Raw genomic sequence first — 16288 nt, 5'->3', positions numbered from 1 at the left:
TTATATGTACTCAGGTGATTCATATGGAAACATTTTCGATATGGTTGTGGCCTCACGACGGAAGTTAACAGACTTTGAACGCGGAATGGTAGTTGGAGCCAGTCGCGCGGGTCATTCCATTTCGGAAATTGTCACCGAGTTCAATATTTCCGACCAAATGCAGCGGTGTTTTCATAGTGGTGTCAGTGTTAACAGACAAGCAACGCTACGTGAAATACCAGCAGGAATAAACGTGGTACGTACGACGGACGTATCCGTTAGGACAATGTAGCGACATTTGGCATTAACGGGCTATGGAAACAGACATCCGACTCGAATGCCTTTGATAACAGCGCGACATCACGTGCAGCGCCTCTGCTGGGCTCGTGACCATATCGGTTGGACCCTAAACAACTATAAAACCGTGCCCCGGTCAAGGAATCCTGATTTCAGCTGGTAAGAGCTGATGGTAGGGTTCGAGTGTGGCGTAGACTCCACGATGCCATAGATCCAAGATGTCAACAAGACACTGCGCAACCTGGAGGTGGCTCCATAATGGTGTTGGCTGCGTTTACATGGAATGGCCTGGGTCCTCCGGTCCAACTGAACCGATCATTCTGGATATGGTTATGTCCGATTACCTGGGGACCATTAGCAGCTATTCATGGACTACATGTTTCCAAACAACAATGGAATTTTTATGGATGTCAATGCTGCATGTCATCGGACCACAGTTGTTGGCAACTGGTTTGAAGAACATTCTGGACATTTCGAGCGAATGATGAGCGCACCCATATCGCCCGATACGAATCTCATCGAACATCTATGGAACATAATCATGAACAAAATCGTGCATCGGCAATACTTTCGAAATTATGGGTGACTATAGAGGCAGCACGGCACATTATTTCTGCTCGAGACTTGTTGAATCCATGCCACGCCTAGATGCTGTACTACGCTGGATATAAGAAGGTCCTGCCGGCCGCGGTGATCTCGCGGTTCTAGGCGCGCAGTCCGGAACCGTGCGACTGCTACGGTCGCAGGTTCGAATCCCGCCTCGGGCATGGATGTGTGTGATGTCCTTAGGTTAGTTAGGTTTAAGTAGTTCTAAGTTCTAGGGGACTAATCATCACGGCAGTTGAGTCCCATAGTGCTCAGAGCCATTTTTTTTTAAGAAGGTCCGTCGCGATATCAGAAGGTAGCCCACGACTTTTGTCGCCTCAGTGTATGCTGCACCAAGACCAGCGTTCTTCTCGTTGCATTCTCGTACGCAGCGCGCGCAGAATGCTTGTGTGTGCCTCTGTGTGTGCTGCAGTAAGGCTAATTGTGCGTTCATGGCAGTTATAAGTGTCAAGGGACATGAAAGGGAAGCAGTGGTTGGGAAGGGAGTGAGACAGAGTTGTAGCCTCTCCCCGATGTTATTCAATCTGTATATTGAGCAAGCAGTAGAGGAAACAAAAGAAAATTTCGGAGTAGGAATTAAAATCCATGGAGAAGAAATAAAAACTTTGAGGTTCGCCGATGACATTGTAATTCGGCCACAGACAGCAAAAGGCTTGGAAGAGCAGTTGAACGGAATGGACAGTGTCTTGAAAGGAGGAAATAAGATGAACATCAACAAAAGCAAAACGAGGATAATGGAACGTAGTCAAATTAAATCGGGTGATGCTGCGGGAATTAGATTAGGAAATGAGACACTTAAAGTAGTAAAGGAGTTTTGCTATTTAGGGAGTAAAATAACTGATCATGGTCGAAGTGGAGAGGATATGAAATGTAGACTGGCAATGGCAAGGAAAGCGTGTCTGAAGAAGAGAAATTTGTTAACATCGAGTATAGATTTAAGTGTCAGGAAGTCGTTTAAGAAAGTATTTGTATCGAGCGTAGCCATGTATGGAAGTGAAACGTGGACGATAATTAGTTTGGACAAGAAAATAATAGAAGCTTTAGAAATTTGGTGCTACAGAAGAATGCTGAAGATTAGATGGGTAGATCACATAACTAATGAGGAGGTACTGAATAGGATTGGGGAGAAGTTTGTGGCACAACTTGACTAGAAGAAGGGATCGGTTAGTAGGACATGTTCTGAGACAATTTAGTACTGGAGGGCAGCGTGGAGGGTAAAAATCGTAGAGGGAGACCAAGAGATGAATACACTAAGGAGATTCAGAAGGATGTAAGTTGCAGTAGGTACTGGGAGATGATGAAGCTTGTACAGGATAGAGTAGCATGGAGAGCTGCATCAAACCAGTCTCAGGCTGAAGACCACAACAACAACAGGAGGCCGTAACAGAGCTTTGTAAGTAAGCGGCATAGTTGTCCTCTGTCGTCAATAGCCTGTCAGTTCAGTTTCTTCAGCATCTGCATGACATACTTGCGACTATTAATGCAATATTCCAGGATGGGTCGCATGAGCGTTTTCAAGCAATGTTCTTTCTAGTCGGATGGCATTTTCCCAGTATCTTTTCATCGAACCGAAGTCAGCCCTCTGCTATATCCACGACTGAGCCTAAATAACCATACTGTTTCATATCCTCACGCATTGTAACACACAGTTGGTTGCATGTGTTGACTGATTCTAACTGCGCATTAATGATATTGAAACCATTGAATAACACGTTTTTCTCTCTTTTTGAAGTGCATAACCCTACATTTCTGAATATTCCGAGCAAGTTGCGTATCTTTGCATCACTATGAAATCTCATAAAAATTAAGTAGCTATTGTGCAGCTTTTTTCAGGCGTTATTTTATTACAGATAAATTCATCACATGCGAAAGCTCTGAAATCATCTATGTTACTAAGGAGTAGAAGCCGTTCCCAGTTCCTTCCGGGGCCAAAAAAAATTGGTTTACAATACTTCATATAATTGTTGATCGAATTTAGATAATTAAAATGCTGTCATAGTCTACTCATTAAAAGGAATAATCTACGTTAAAGGTTTAATGGAATTAGTCAAGTATGAAAATTGTACTTGTCTAGAGCCAGCACAACTCGCAGCGTACAAATTATCCTGACTATATTCCACTTAGCGACTTGCAACACACTTTATACGTGATGTCAAGCCTTTACGAAATGTTTTGTCGCTGAGATCACCATAAAATAATGAACTTTTACTGCTTACTACACTTTGAAAACTTAAGCATCGGGCATTGCGCTCTAATTTATTACTCTTTTGCTCTATTCGCAACTCATTTTGCAGGCAATACTGGCGTCAATTTACTACTGAACGTACCTGCAAAATTATATCATTGTATGACACATAGATATGACGTCATAAACATCAGGGGGGCGTGAAATGCTTGCTTTTCTTAAAAAGAAGAGCAAATAGTTTACAGACAGTTCTCATCCAGTATTTGATAATGAGAACTGTTAGCAAATTCCATCAAACTTCAAAACACCTCCACTGTAAATAGTGGTAATGGACAGTCGCTGAGAAAGACAGTCATTGCATGTAAAACATGGTGCGTGACGTACTTTACTCCTATTAGTCGATAGTTCCACAAGAAATGACAGTTCTATCTCAAATTTAAGTCTGTCACTAATAGAAACTTTGTCGAGATGTGCGCATGAAAACAGCGTTAAGTGCCAAAAATACTGCTGCCGGTCGTAGGAGAACACCTACAGCCGCGACACTCCCGCTAATATGCGGTACACTGTGCGACAGCAGCGCTGCGACTGGCCAGCAGGCAACACTTCTGTAGACGACATCGGATGCATGAGAATAGTATCGTTCATGGCGACTTGTAACTGAGTTGTATGCACTACCGTAACATTCGACAATAACTACAAAATGACACCTCATTTTTCTTTCTTTAGCTTCCTAAGGATCCAGGAAGGCATGAAACCGCACATAAACAACAATTTATGTACGATTCTCCTGTGACATACAGATATTTACCGAAGAATGTCGGTTCTTTTAAGAACAAAAAAAATGGTTAATAAGCTGCAGAAGACCTAACGTTTTGCAGAAAGACATCCCACATCTACACAACAACGTGAAGTTTTGTTCCCCACATTTCCAATCGAGTGAGTGAGTGTGAAGCGCAGGAAACTTGATGGAATGCAGTACCTACATCATGTAACTTATCGACTAAGTCACCACAGCTATAATTGAAGGATGTGATAACAAAACGCCAAAAGCAATAGAACTGTTGCCCAACATAGAAGAAATCAATTCCTGCGTCGTTGCTATATCTGAGCCACAAACGGCAAGAATTTTCAGCACTTCGCTCTTGGAGCAAAAACGTTTACATAACTTCTCGTACACTGGAAAGTAGAGTGAAGTGATGTGCGAATCATTATATTTTGCTGACTCCTTATTTTTTACTTATTATATTTTTCACTTATTACTACGAAAACTGGTAATGGAAATCTTAATACCATAAACAGAAACATTTTGGAATATTCGACTTTATATTTTTGACAGATTTCACAGTGATGTTGCACTAAATCATCCGTCAAGTAAACAGTGGTACGTCAGTGCTAATCCTTGCTCGGCGCACTAACTTTGCAAGTAAAGAATGCTAAGTACTCACTGACTCGCTTTTAAGAACAAAATTTTGGACAGAATTTACGATTTAAGAAAATTAGAAATATTTCATAACGAAGCTTAATCTGAACATAATTGCTGGACTTCAATTATGAGATTTTAACGAAACTTTTTAGTAACGCAGTTTCTCCAAAAGACCAATTTGTCCCTTGCCAATATTACAGCTGAGGCATTCAATTACAGGTTTGCGTCTTTAAACCATAATGATTTTAAATTGTTAACGTCAAGTATTTAACACATAAACTTGTTTATTGAAGTTACTTATGTGTGTATCACTGACTCTCGATCCAAGATGCTGCAGTTACCACGTCCTCCCTACCAACGAACTCAATAGGCATACAGATTTTGCTTCGTAACCGGAGAAGATCAATTGTGATTTCAGAAGTATAGGAACACATGAGGCAATATTGACGCTATGATTCATCTTAGAAACTAGGTCAAGGAAAGGCAAACCTACGTTTATAACATTTGCAGACTTAGAGAAAGCATTTGATAATGTCGACTGAATACTCCCTCTGAAATTATGGAAGTAGCAGGTGTAAAATACAGCGAGCGAAAGGCTATTAACAACTCGGACAGCAACCAGACGGCAGTCAGAAGAGTTGAGGGGCATGAAAGGAAGTGAGACGTGGTTGTAGCCTATCCTCGATGTTATTCAATCTTTACATCGAGCAAGCACTAATGGAAATAAAAAAAACTGCATTGGGAAATAAAGTCAATAGAGAAAAAAATCCTTTGTGTTTTTCCGATGATTTTGTAATTATGTCAGAGACAGAAAAGGATTTGAAAGAGCAGTTGAACGGAATGAACAATGTCCTGATTTAATGTTTTACTGGATTTCTGATATTCGCGGTACACTCGTGAAATGGTCGTACGGGAAAATCCCCACTTCACCTAGCTCGGAGATACTGTGTCCCATCGCTCGTGCTTCGACTATAACAGCACGTTGAAACTCAGTTAAATCTTGATAACCTGCCTTTGTAGCAACAGTAAACGAGCTAACAACTGCGCCGGACACTTGTAGTCTTATATAGGCGTTGCCGACCGCTGCGGCGTATTCTGCGTGTTTACCTATCTCTGTATTTGAATAAGCATGCCTATACCAGTTTCTGTGGCGTGTAGTTAAGTGCTAAGAATATTTTTCTGAAGGTATTCGTCAGGAGCGTAGCCAAGTACGGAAGTGAAACTTTGACGATTAATAGTTTAGTCAAGAAAGCTTTTAAAATGTGCCGCTACATAATAATGCTGAGGATTAGATGGATAGATCACGTAACTGATCAGGAGATACTGAATAGAACAGAGGAGAAAAGAAATTTGTGGCACAAATTGACCAAGAGAGGGATCTGTTGACAGGACACATTCTGAGATATCAAAGGATCATCAATTTAGTATTGGTGTATGTGTTTGTGTGAGGGGGGTGGAGGGGGCGAAGGGGGGGACCGTAGAAGGAGGCCAAGAGATGAATACAGTAAGCAGATTGAGAAGGATGTAGGTGGCGAGTAGAACGGAGAGTCGGATCAGACCGCAACGGCAGTAGCCGGTGTGGCACGTTCGTACTGACCTGGAGGGGGTGCTGTACTTGGAGCGGTACTCGGACGTGTAGTAGCTGGGGCTGCTGAGCGAGGAGCTGAGGCGGTAGGAGCCCGCCGAGAAGCGGCTGGCCGAGGGCACCGGCATCGCTGAGACCGTGGCCACGGCCCCGCTGCTGTACGGCATCACTGCGAGCTCCCTGCAACACGCCACGGCCAGAGGGAGGCTCAATTAGTCAGTCGCCGTCAGTAGCTTAAGTCACATCACACAGTTTCTGTTTCTGCAGTCACGGAGAGGAGACGAAACAAGGTGGAAAAGGTCGAATAGATATGGAACACGTTTTCCGTATTTGGAGGTAACCACCGCTGAAAAATGGATGGCGGGCTGCTGGAAGAGTACGGCGGCAGTGCACCACCGTACGGCACAATCGCACTATCGCCAAACAAGTATGAACGCTCCCCGTGGAGAATCTGGACTCGCAATCGAGGCGACAGTGGAAAACGCATATATCAGTCGTGAATCCGTAACCAACATCTATTACACTGGGTTCCGTAACTACGAAGAAAAAAAAAATGGTTCAAATGACGCTGAGCACTATGGGACTTAACATCTATGGTCATCAGTCCCCTAGAACTTAGAACTACTTAAACCTAACTAACCTAAGGACATCACACAACACCCAGTCATCACGAGGCAGAGAAAACGTAACTACTCACACCCATTCAGTAAGCTCTTCGGATCGAGGCAACAATGTATCACCGCGACCAAGAGAGGAAACACGTCGATTCACCACCATCGGGCAAAACGTTTTTTGGCACTGTCACAGTGTGGCGCTAGCAGATTATGCTCTTCAGGAGGTAAACCTCCACAGGACCACGCTACTGCAACCTTCTGAGGAGGTCACAAGCGACGGCGCGTTCCTGCAAGCTGTCCGATAGAGCGGTTTTGTTCCACGATATCACCCAACTCATTCCGCACTGGACATGGCGACGCGTGCTGCTTCATTGCACTATAAAACACCCAGCGAGTCGTTCCTTTCACGAAGAAACCGTTAATAGACTGGGTGCAAGTGTACTGATATGTTAAAAATATTTGCAAGGAATGTCCACCGCGTGGCGATACTTCAATGGAACAGCGGCCTGGGTAGCCACGCGCGTTAATGTGCCGCTTCCGGTATTTAGCGTGGCGTGACAGCCCCGAACTGACGACTAGGGCCGTTGTGCCGACCACCGTGAATGTGATTTTCGACGGTTTTCCACATCCGACGAGGCGAATACCTGGATAGTAATCACGTCCCGCCTTACATACACGAGTCGCAAATATCTAGAAAGCGTTCTCACACCACGCTACTGCCCCTGAGGAGATCACAAGCGACGGCGCGTCCCTGGAAGACCGATGGGATACAAACATTCTGTCCTAGGAGGGGAGAGGGTGGAGGGGATGAGGCAGCGGGCGGAGGGGAAGAGATGGCAACAGACAGTGCGTCTAGCCAACCCTCTATCACTAATGCTATCAAATCCAGAATAACTTGCCGACTAGTGACCTAAGATTTACCACTGAGTCCGTAGCTCGTGGTCGTGCGGTAGCGTTCTCGCTTCCCACGCCCGGGTTATCGCGTTCGATTCCCGGCGGGGCCAGGGATTTTCTCTGCCTCGTGATGACTGGGTGTTGTGTACTGTCCTTAGGTTAGTTAGGTTTAAGTAGTTCTAAGTTCTAGGGGACTGATGACCACAGATCTTAAGTCCCATAGTGCTCAGAGCCATTTGCCACTGAACACAACACAATGAGACGCATTAAAGCCAAGTAGCACGTTTTTGTAAATACGATATGCACGCTGCTGTTCCCCCAGTGTCAGTAACGTTTCAAAACGACGTGTAGCCCTATCTGCAGGCCATCCTCGGCAAGCAGTGGTGCGTTTCCAATGCACACAGTATAACTCTGGTACTGGGGAGAATCGCTTGCGGCGTGCAGACGGCCACATCTGATAAGGCTGCAGCACTCAAACAGCCAACACAGCAAGCACGTGGCACCTGAGAAAGAACTGCGACTGATTGGCAACTGGCCAACGGCACTCGACTCGCTGAAAGGCCAATCACAACGCTATTTAGGTCTGAGTACGCTCCCTTTGCCTCCCACTGGTAAAGGTATATTAGACAGCACTGTATCACAAAGTTAAAAGTCTTCAAGAATTTCATACGTCAATCTGTATCGAGACCAAGACGCTCCATACCAGTAGGAACCAGTGCTACACAGCACTGTAAGTATTACACTAAAATTGTGCCATTTATCTTCGAATGCGCTAAAAATCACGCCATTTCTCTCCGAATGTGAGCCTGAAATCGCCCTAAAATTACGCCATTTCTCTTAGAATGCGTTATGTTATGCAAGTAAAATGGAGGAAAACATGTTTTGTAGCGCTCTCTCCAAAATAACTAGAAACATGTGTCGAGTCCTGAAACGATAGTCAACCACGCTACCATCAACTCAGAGAAGCGACGCAGCTGCCTGTTTTGACTGTACGTGCTCTGATGTGTCGTCACCCCCTCCGCGCTACGTTGCTGACAGCACCAGGTCAGTATTTTTCTTTGAAAATACGTAAATATATTGCGCAGGCGTAGAGTGTGAGGCAGTTTTCAAGAGCAGCTGACGTAACGGCGCCACGGCCGCGTGGTCAAGCGCACTGACAGACATTTCGTCGGCTTGGGTTTGATTCCTGCTGCTGCCGCCAACAATTATATTTTCGTTTTTAATTCCTCGCAAAGTTAAACTATTAATTATAAAATTTAAATGTATGTAAATAGCTCGATTTACATAAGTAAAATTAATATATTCAATTTAGTTACGATTACTAATAGACTGTCCTACAAAAGCGAATGTACGAGGAAATTTAGTATGAAAGTGTTTTCTGTAGATGATATGCTAAGGAGGCCCTTTCCCAGTACATCTTTGGAGGAGAAAATGAGATTTAAAGAGTTAGGTAAATCTACTTCACATGTAAATCTAAGAACAAGAGGGCGGGAGACGACGCTCACGATTTGGCTCAAACTATGTGAGTAGAAGCAAGCAGATGCCACTTTCACGTTCCTAGAATATTTTGCCTGAGTGAGCCGTACGAAAAAGTAAAACGCTCTATAAAGCTTAACGAGTGGAATATGAGGGAATTCCGAGCAAAGGTTCTTGTAACGGTACGATAGCAAAGTGGTGAAGTGCAACGCCTGGCAATTCGACGGCTTGAGTTCGATTCCTGCTGGTACCATCATTTTTATTATCATTTTATTTTAATTTATTCTCCACCATTTTAAACGAAAAATTATAAAATTTAGACGTTTAAATAGTTCAATTTATGTACGTAAAATTAATTTATTCAATTTATTTACTATTACCAAGAATTAAGTAGGTTTAAGCGGTGCATCTGTGAGCACTGTTCCAATATGCTAACAACATTATCTAGCGATCCGGCAACAGAAACACTTCTAGAGGAGAACTTCGTGCATATAAAGAATGGTGGAAGTGGAATTTGAAGTAGATACTGGAGAACAGTAGAAGGGATGGCCACCTTTAAACGAAGAGGTCACGCCCATGAAAGCGCATGCCCAGCCTAATAGTGGCACAGCGTCATCGGAACGCTGCACAGTGTGGACGCTTTAATGCGGCAGTTTTATCTGAGGAGCGTTTCCGTAAAATAATGCCTGACCAGCTTCTTTTACTATAGCGTGTACCACAACAAGTAATCGCACTGTAGACATTACAGATACTGCACTACTGTCTGTGTTGTGAGTTGTTTTCTTGTTTCGAAATGGACTGCGGGGCTCCCGTATGACTCCCACAGTCTCCTTCCCCAGCAGCACAGCAAACGGACTACGCTACAGGCCCCCCGAGAGAAGTGTCACTCGGGACTTACTCTGCCGCTCCCCTCCTCTCCCTACAGTTATGCGAGATTTCTTTTTCATTTATTTAATTTGGCATTAACCAGTTAGCCACAGGAGGTAATAACTGCAGATATGGTATACAATGTCATATATACAGCATACACCGGAAATTACATTAATGCCAAGTACACTTTGTATATTCACACACTCAACATGGTACTTACATCACAATTTCCCACGTTTGTTCCTTCCTATCTGACTTATAACTGGATATCTGCTTCCTGCAGAAACTGGGCAATACTGACATAGTTCTTTGTGGACAGCTATCGAAACAAGTCCTTCACAGATGTAGGCCGGCAAATCCTTGCTCTGATCAAGGCTTCAAGAAACTTGCAGCGTTGTGTGTCATGGCGTGAACACCCTAGTATCAACATAGCTGAGGTATCCAATCTTAGTTGAGTGTTCTTCGCAATGTAGAGATGGCTGAATTTTCATCCTATAAAGATGGGCAGGGTGACAGCCGTGACCCAGCTGGATACGCGTTATGGTAGGGGTGTTCTGTCTAGATAGCTTTATTTGGGAGAACCAGTTTTTTCGCGGAATACTTGGTTCTATTGCGGCATAATGTCTTCCTTTGGACTGTCGTGAGATCTCCCACGTCTGCACTATTCTTAATGGATCTTGTTATTTGCAGCAACAGCGTAATCTGTGTGTGGAAGACAAGTGAAGCAAGGTTGGCCATCAACCACACTTTGTTTCGCCAGGTGGCCTGCCACCTCGATACATCAGAGTGTCCCTCGATCCATAATAATTTGGACAAGTATATGTTGACTTTCGCAATAATGGATTAACTTAATTACATCGAGCACACAGTGGTTAGTGCTGGAGTCCCACTGCTGTTTTTCCAGTGCACTCCTCGAACACGTGACAATATGTCGTCGAACTGATTATCGGAATGTTGAAGCACTTAATTGCAAGAACTTTGGCAGTAAATATACTGGCTTCCGTCGGTAGCTTAAACACAGCCCAAGAATCCGATATTTAAAGTAACCAAAGCCGGTGCCCTCTCTCATTTTGGAGTCATCGTTGAATATTTTGACCGATGAGGGTACTGTTCTTGCAATCAGGTGGGAAACGTAAAAATACGTAGTGAAAGTTCGATCCGACCCTTTCGGCTGACAAAAGATTGTGGGACGGTAGTTCAGTGATTCGTACTCCAAGCTAAAAACAGGAGGCAAAACACCTTTTAGGACGAGGGGATATCGCATATCTCTGCTGTCTGAAACTCTGATCCATTAGGAGTGCCCTCCTCCTTCGAATACTATCGACGTATCCGTTGTCCTCGATGAAGCAGTTAAGATTATGAAGAAGAGGATGAACTGTTTGCGCTACTCCGCAAGAAAGTCCTCCGGAATTGAAGGGGCATCTCCCTTGCCTCCACCAAAAGCGCGTTCACAGGCGCAGAACTCATTGTCCCAAGAACAGATTGTATGGTGCAGTACTGCAAAGTATCGACCATGCTTAGCAGAGATGACGAGGCATTGCGATACAAGACTCATCCATAATCCAGTACATATCGAATGATGCCACGCTGAAGAGTGACTAGTTCTGTAACGCCAGCTTTCCACCATATGCAGAGTGATACACGTTCTCGTTGTTTAATTGTTCTCACTGCAGTGGGAAATACGTAAAAAATCTTTTATTATAAAAACGCAATTGTCGTTCGTTGTATAAAACAAGTCGACTTTATGAAGGCTATCGACTTCATACACAGGCAAACCCTGTGAAATGAAATGAAGGACATAGGATTCCCAATTAAACTTACAAATGTTTATAAAATGTCCATGGATGATTATATACAAAGAGTTTTGTTAAATGGAATAAAGTATGACCACTTTAGGAATAAAACTGGACTAAGACAGGGAGACCCTCAGCCTCCTCTTCTCTTTACTGTAGCCTTGCAGAGAGTTGAGAGGAAACTCAAACTAGTACCTGCTGGCATCCTCCAAACAAACGTATTAGTATATGCAGATGATATAGAACTGATCGGAAGAAGTGGAGTAGAGATTAGACAGTTATTTGTGGAGTTCGTAAAAAATGTATCTAAGCTTGGCCTAAAAGTAAAGTACCAGAAAACAAAATACACATATCAACAGAAGTTTTGCATCACCTCGGTTCCGAGAGTTCGGGAATCTGTACAGAAAATTGGAATAGAGATCAACATAAACATAATTGCCGCCCTTTTTATTGCTCATGAAAACCACACAGTGCATGTTGTACCACCTTACAGCGAGAACTTCGGGGGTGGAGGTCCAGATTGCCGTACACACCGCTACCTCTAATACCCAGTAGCACGTCCTCTTGCATTGATGAAGCTCGCATGTATTCGTCGTGGCATACTATCCACAAGTTCATCAAGAGACTGTTGGTCCAGATTGTCCCACTCCTCAACAGCGATTCGGCGTAGATCCCTCATTGTGGTCGGTGGGTCACGTCGTCCATCAACAGCCCCTTTAAATCAATCCCAGGCATGTTCGATGTGCTTCATGACTGGAGAACATGCTGGCCACTCTATCCGAACGATGTCGTTATCCTGAAGGAAGTCTTTCACAAGATGTGCGCACGATGGGGGCTCTAATAGTCGTCCGTGAAGACGAATGCTCGCCAATATGCTGCCTATATGGTTGCACTATTGGTCGGAGGATGGCATTCACGTATCGTACAGCCGTTACAGCACCTTTCCTAACCACCAGCGGCGTACGTCGGCCCCACATAATGCTGCATTCGCTGGACAGAGTGTTCCAAGGCGTTCAGCCCTACCGCGTTGCCTTCAAACATTTCTCCGACGATTATGTGGTTGAAGGCATATGCGACACTCATAGATGAAGAGAACGTGATGCCAATCCTGTGCGGTCCATTCGGCATGTTGTTGGGCCCCTCTATACCGCGCTGCATGGTGTTGTGGTTTGAAAGATGGACCTAGCGATGGATGTCGGCAGTGAAGTTGCGCTTCATGCAGCCTACTGCGCATAGTTTGAGTCGTAACGCGACGTCCTATGGCTGTACGAAAAGCATTATTTAACATGGTGGCGTTGCTGTCAGGGTTCCTCCGTGCCATAATCCGTAAGTAGCGGTCATCCACTGCTGTAGTAGCCTTTGGACGGACTGAGCAAGGCATGTCATCGACAGTTCCTGTCTCTCTGTATCTCCTCCATGTCGGAAAAACATCGCTTTAGTTCACTCCGAGACGCCCGGACACTTCCCTTGTTAAGAGCCCTTCCTGGCATAAAATAACAATATGGACGCGATCGAACCGCCGAACTAGGCATGGTTGAACTACACACAACGGGAGCCGGTGTACCTCCTTTCTGGTGGAATGACTACAACTGATCGGCTGTCAGACCACCTCCGTCTAATAGACATCTTTGGGAGGGTTTAGTGATATCTCTGAACAGTCAACCTCTATCTACAGAAGTTCTGGGAACGAGGGCGATGGAAAACGTTTTTGATATGTATACACGACATTTCACAGATGTAGAGATGAACAACACAACTAGCCGCATGTAATAATCAGCGGACATAAATTGTATCGCGGTGAACAGCTCAAATTTCCGGGAACAATCACAGACGAACAAAATCAGAGACAATTGAAAATGAGACTGCAAAATTCTAATAGAGTCTACTACTTCATACAAAAACTTCATGGTCTAAACTACTGACAAGGAAAATTAAAAATAAACTATATGAAACAATCATTAGATCGGTCCCAACCTATGCAACAGAAACATGGAGTTCAACTAGAAGCGAAGAATACCATTTACAAGTATTTGAAAACACAGTTTACAGGAAAATCTTTGGGAAAGACACGCATCACAGAAACCCAGATGTTATCACAACAAGCAACAATAATGAGCAGAATTAATTTCTAAAAATTTCAATAGGCAGACCAAGGGAGACCAAGGAGGAGACCCAGGAGTACATGGGTAAATGGTAGTAAAACATTGTGCAACAGAATGGGCACAAACAGTAATTGGTAGGAAGTAAGGAATGACAGAAGCATTTGGAGGCAACACGTGAGCTCGGCCCAGGAGCTCCAAGTCCTTTAGAAGTCAAGAAGAAGAAGATGTAAGGATATGGCTCCAACGTTACAAAGAGTACGATAAGCGCACTACTGGCCAGTGGAAATACCAAATGTGGTCCAATGTTGCGAGCACCGAATGAAGTGAATAGTGAGACCGGCTTATTTCAAATGCAGTGCACAGCGGAGGTTCAGTAGTCGTCTGGACTGTCAATTCGGGGTTTTCAATAGTCTTCTGTTCACAATGAGGGGAAGCTGGTAAGATATATGGTGTGGTAGCGTTTTCCGATGGCCATGCTCATTCAGTGAGTCGTACACTGTTACAGCACGTCATCCACAGTGATGACACCATTACTTCAATGAATGGCTTTTAATTCTACAAACGTTTTGTAGAATAAATGGTTTCAGTTTTTTTAATTATAAAATTCATTTCCAATACATTCTCGTTTTGGCGAAACTACCTTAGTAATGGAGTGCTTAATCGCACCGAAATATCCCGAAGGAAAAATAATCCCAACATCATGGAGGAGTTGTGTGATATAAAAGAAAGTTGGTAGGTGTGTTGATACATCTGACAGATGTCTGTTACAGTTCCGCGCCAGTCATATTAAGAGCTAATAGCGCCACTACCAGAATGCAAATCAGGTTTCCTTTAAATACACGCTACAAGGCTCTTTAACATTATTTACCTTTGAGATTTGACATGGTGAGCTGATGTTAGTCAAGAATGCCTTTAAGACGACAAAGACGTCACTGACCTTGAACGAGGCCGTGTGCGAGGAATACGAGAAGCTGGGTGTTTCTTGCATAGGTTTGGAAATATGGCCGATTCACGCGCGCGTGCACACACACACACACACACACACACACACACACACACACACACACACACACACACACACACACTGCTGCTCTGGTAGTTCCAGAAGCTCCGAAAGCGTACCTGCCGGCAACTGTTTACAGTTTCTTCAGTAGTAAAATGAACACACACTGAAATCGAATGGAGCACGTCACCAATTACTCCACGATAACTGCGACAGAATGCTCGTGTTTCTAAATACTGCCACCAGGGAGCAGTGGTGCAAGGAAAGCACGGCAACAAAGTAAAATCAATCTAAACTTTTTGTGGCACGAAAAAAGTTGCGTCTCTTAAGTAGCGCCACTAAAATTTGGACGTTCACACGTGCAACTGCATTGCAACTACTAGCTGTACAAAAATGGCTCTGAGTAAGAGCTTAGAATTACTTAAACCTAACTAACGTAAGGACACCACACACATCCATGCCCGAGGCAGGATTCGAACCTGCGACCGTAGCGGCCACGCGGTGCGAGACTGAAGCACCTAGAATCGCACGGCCACACCGGCCGACCCAATAGCTGTGGCGACACTTTCGTTGTGTGTGTGTGTGTGAAGCTGGCTTTGCACTTGTTACTGTACCAACATTTCAAATTTGCATTCACCTATGACCTTGCAATGTTAATCAGTTAAATATGTCACGTAGATAAATGTATTCCCGAAATTTCATTACTCTACATTTGTTTGTGCGAGACAGATAGAGAGAGAGAGAGAGAGAGAGAGAGAGAGAGAGAGAGAGAGAGAGAGAGGTGAGTGGGGAGGGGGTGGAGGGAGTTGGAGGTCAGTTAAATACAGTCGACAATATATGAACAAGTTAAGGCCTTCTTTATGAGAATATGTAGGACCTCTGATAGCGGAGCAGTAAGTCATTTTAAACAACTCCATCCTACAGCTGTCAGAATGTCACGAGTTAAGAATTAATCAGCAGCGAATGCCGTCTTAATCACTCAGATGTGCAGGCTCGTTGTCAGATGGAAACGCCACACCGGAAACAGCGGGGTCACGACAGGTCGCTGGGTCTGGGCTGCATACTCGTGATGTACCGTGTGCGCAGACCGCGCCGAGACGACGGGTGTTGCAGTAACCGTCGGTGTCAGGCGCAGCAGAGGAGGCGGAGGCGGAGGAGGCCGTGACGTGGGGCGGTCGCGTGACCGCCGCCACGCGCGGGGCCTACCGCCCCCAAGGTCTCAGCGGCCCGGCCGCCGCAGCCTCAGGAATTTCTCCGCAGTACTGCGATAGCCGCAAAAGTCAGGGAGTGGGGCGTCCCACGTGTGCGAGCTCCACAGCACACTGCAACATCCCCTTCCCCCATAGATTTCATATCTATCCTGTGCTTTGCACCCTATAAGTACTGCGAATTATATTTAAGTACTGCTTAGTGACAACAAACACTTTACTTTAGTTAGAGCTGTTACACAGTCCAGTCGTA

At 44.5% G+C, this 16288-nt stretch overlaps 1 protein-coding gene across 5 annotated transcripts in view; it reads right to left on the bottom strand.

Annotated features, from left to right (window-relative positions):
* LOC126284117 (ubiquitin carboxyl-terminal hydrolase 21-like) overlaps positions 1–16288 on the bottom strand; it is a 374932-nt gene that overhangs the window by 171735 nt on the left and 186909 nt on the right. For all 5 annotated transcript variants that reach the window (XM_049982796.1, XM_049982795.1, XM_049982798.1 and 2 more), the window contains one exon: positions 6088–6255. In XM_049982796.1, coding sequence (XP_049838753.1) covers positions 6088–6242 — 155 coding nt within the window. In that variant the 5' untranslated portion in view covers positions 6243–6255. The remainder of the gene's footprint in view (positions 1–6087; positions 6256–16288) is intronic.

The sequence above is a fragment of the Schistocerca gregaria genome, chromosome 8 (genome assembly GCF_023897955.1).
Source record: "Schistocerca gregaria isolate iqSchGreg1 chromosome 8, iqSchGreg1.2, whole genome shotgun sequence".
NCBI lineage: Eukaryota > Metazoa > Arthropoda > Insecta > Orthoptera > Acrididae > Schistocerca > Schistocerca gregaria.
The sequence above is the reverse complement of the archived record's forward strand: the minus strand, read 5'-3'. Positions and strand labels throughout refer to the sequence as shown.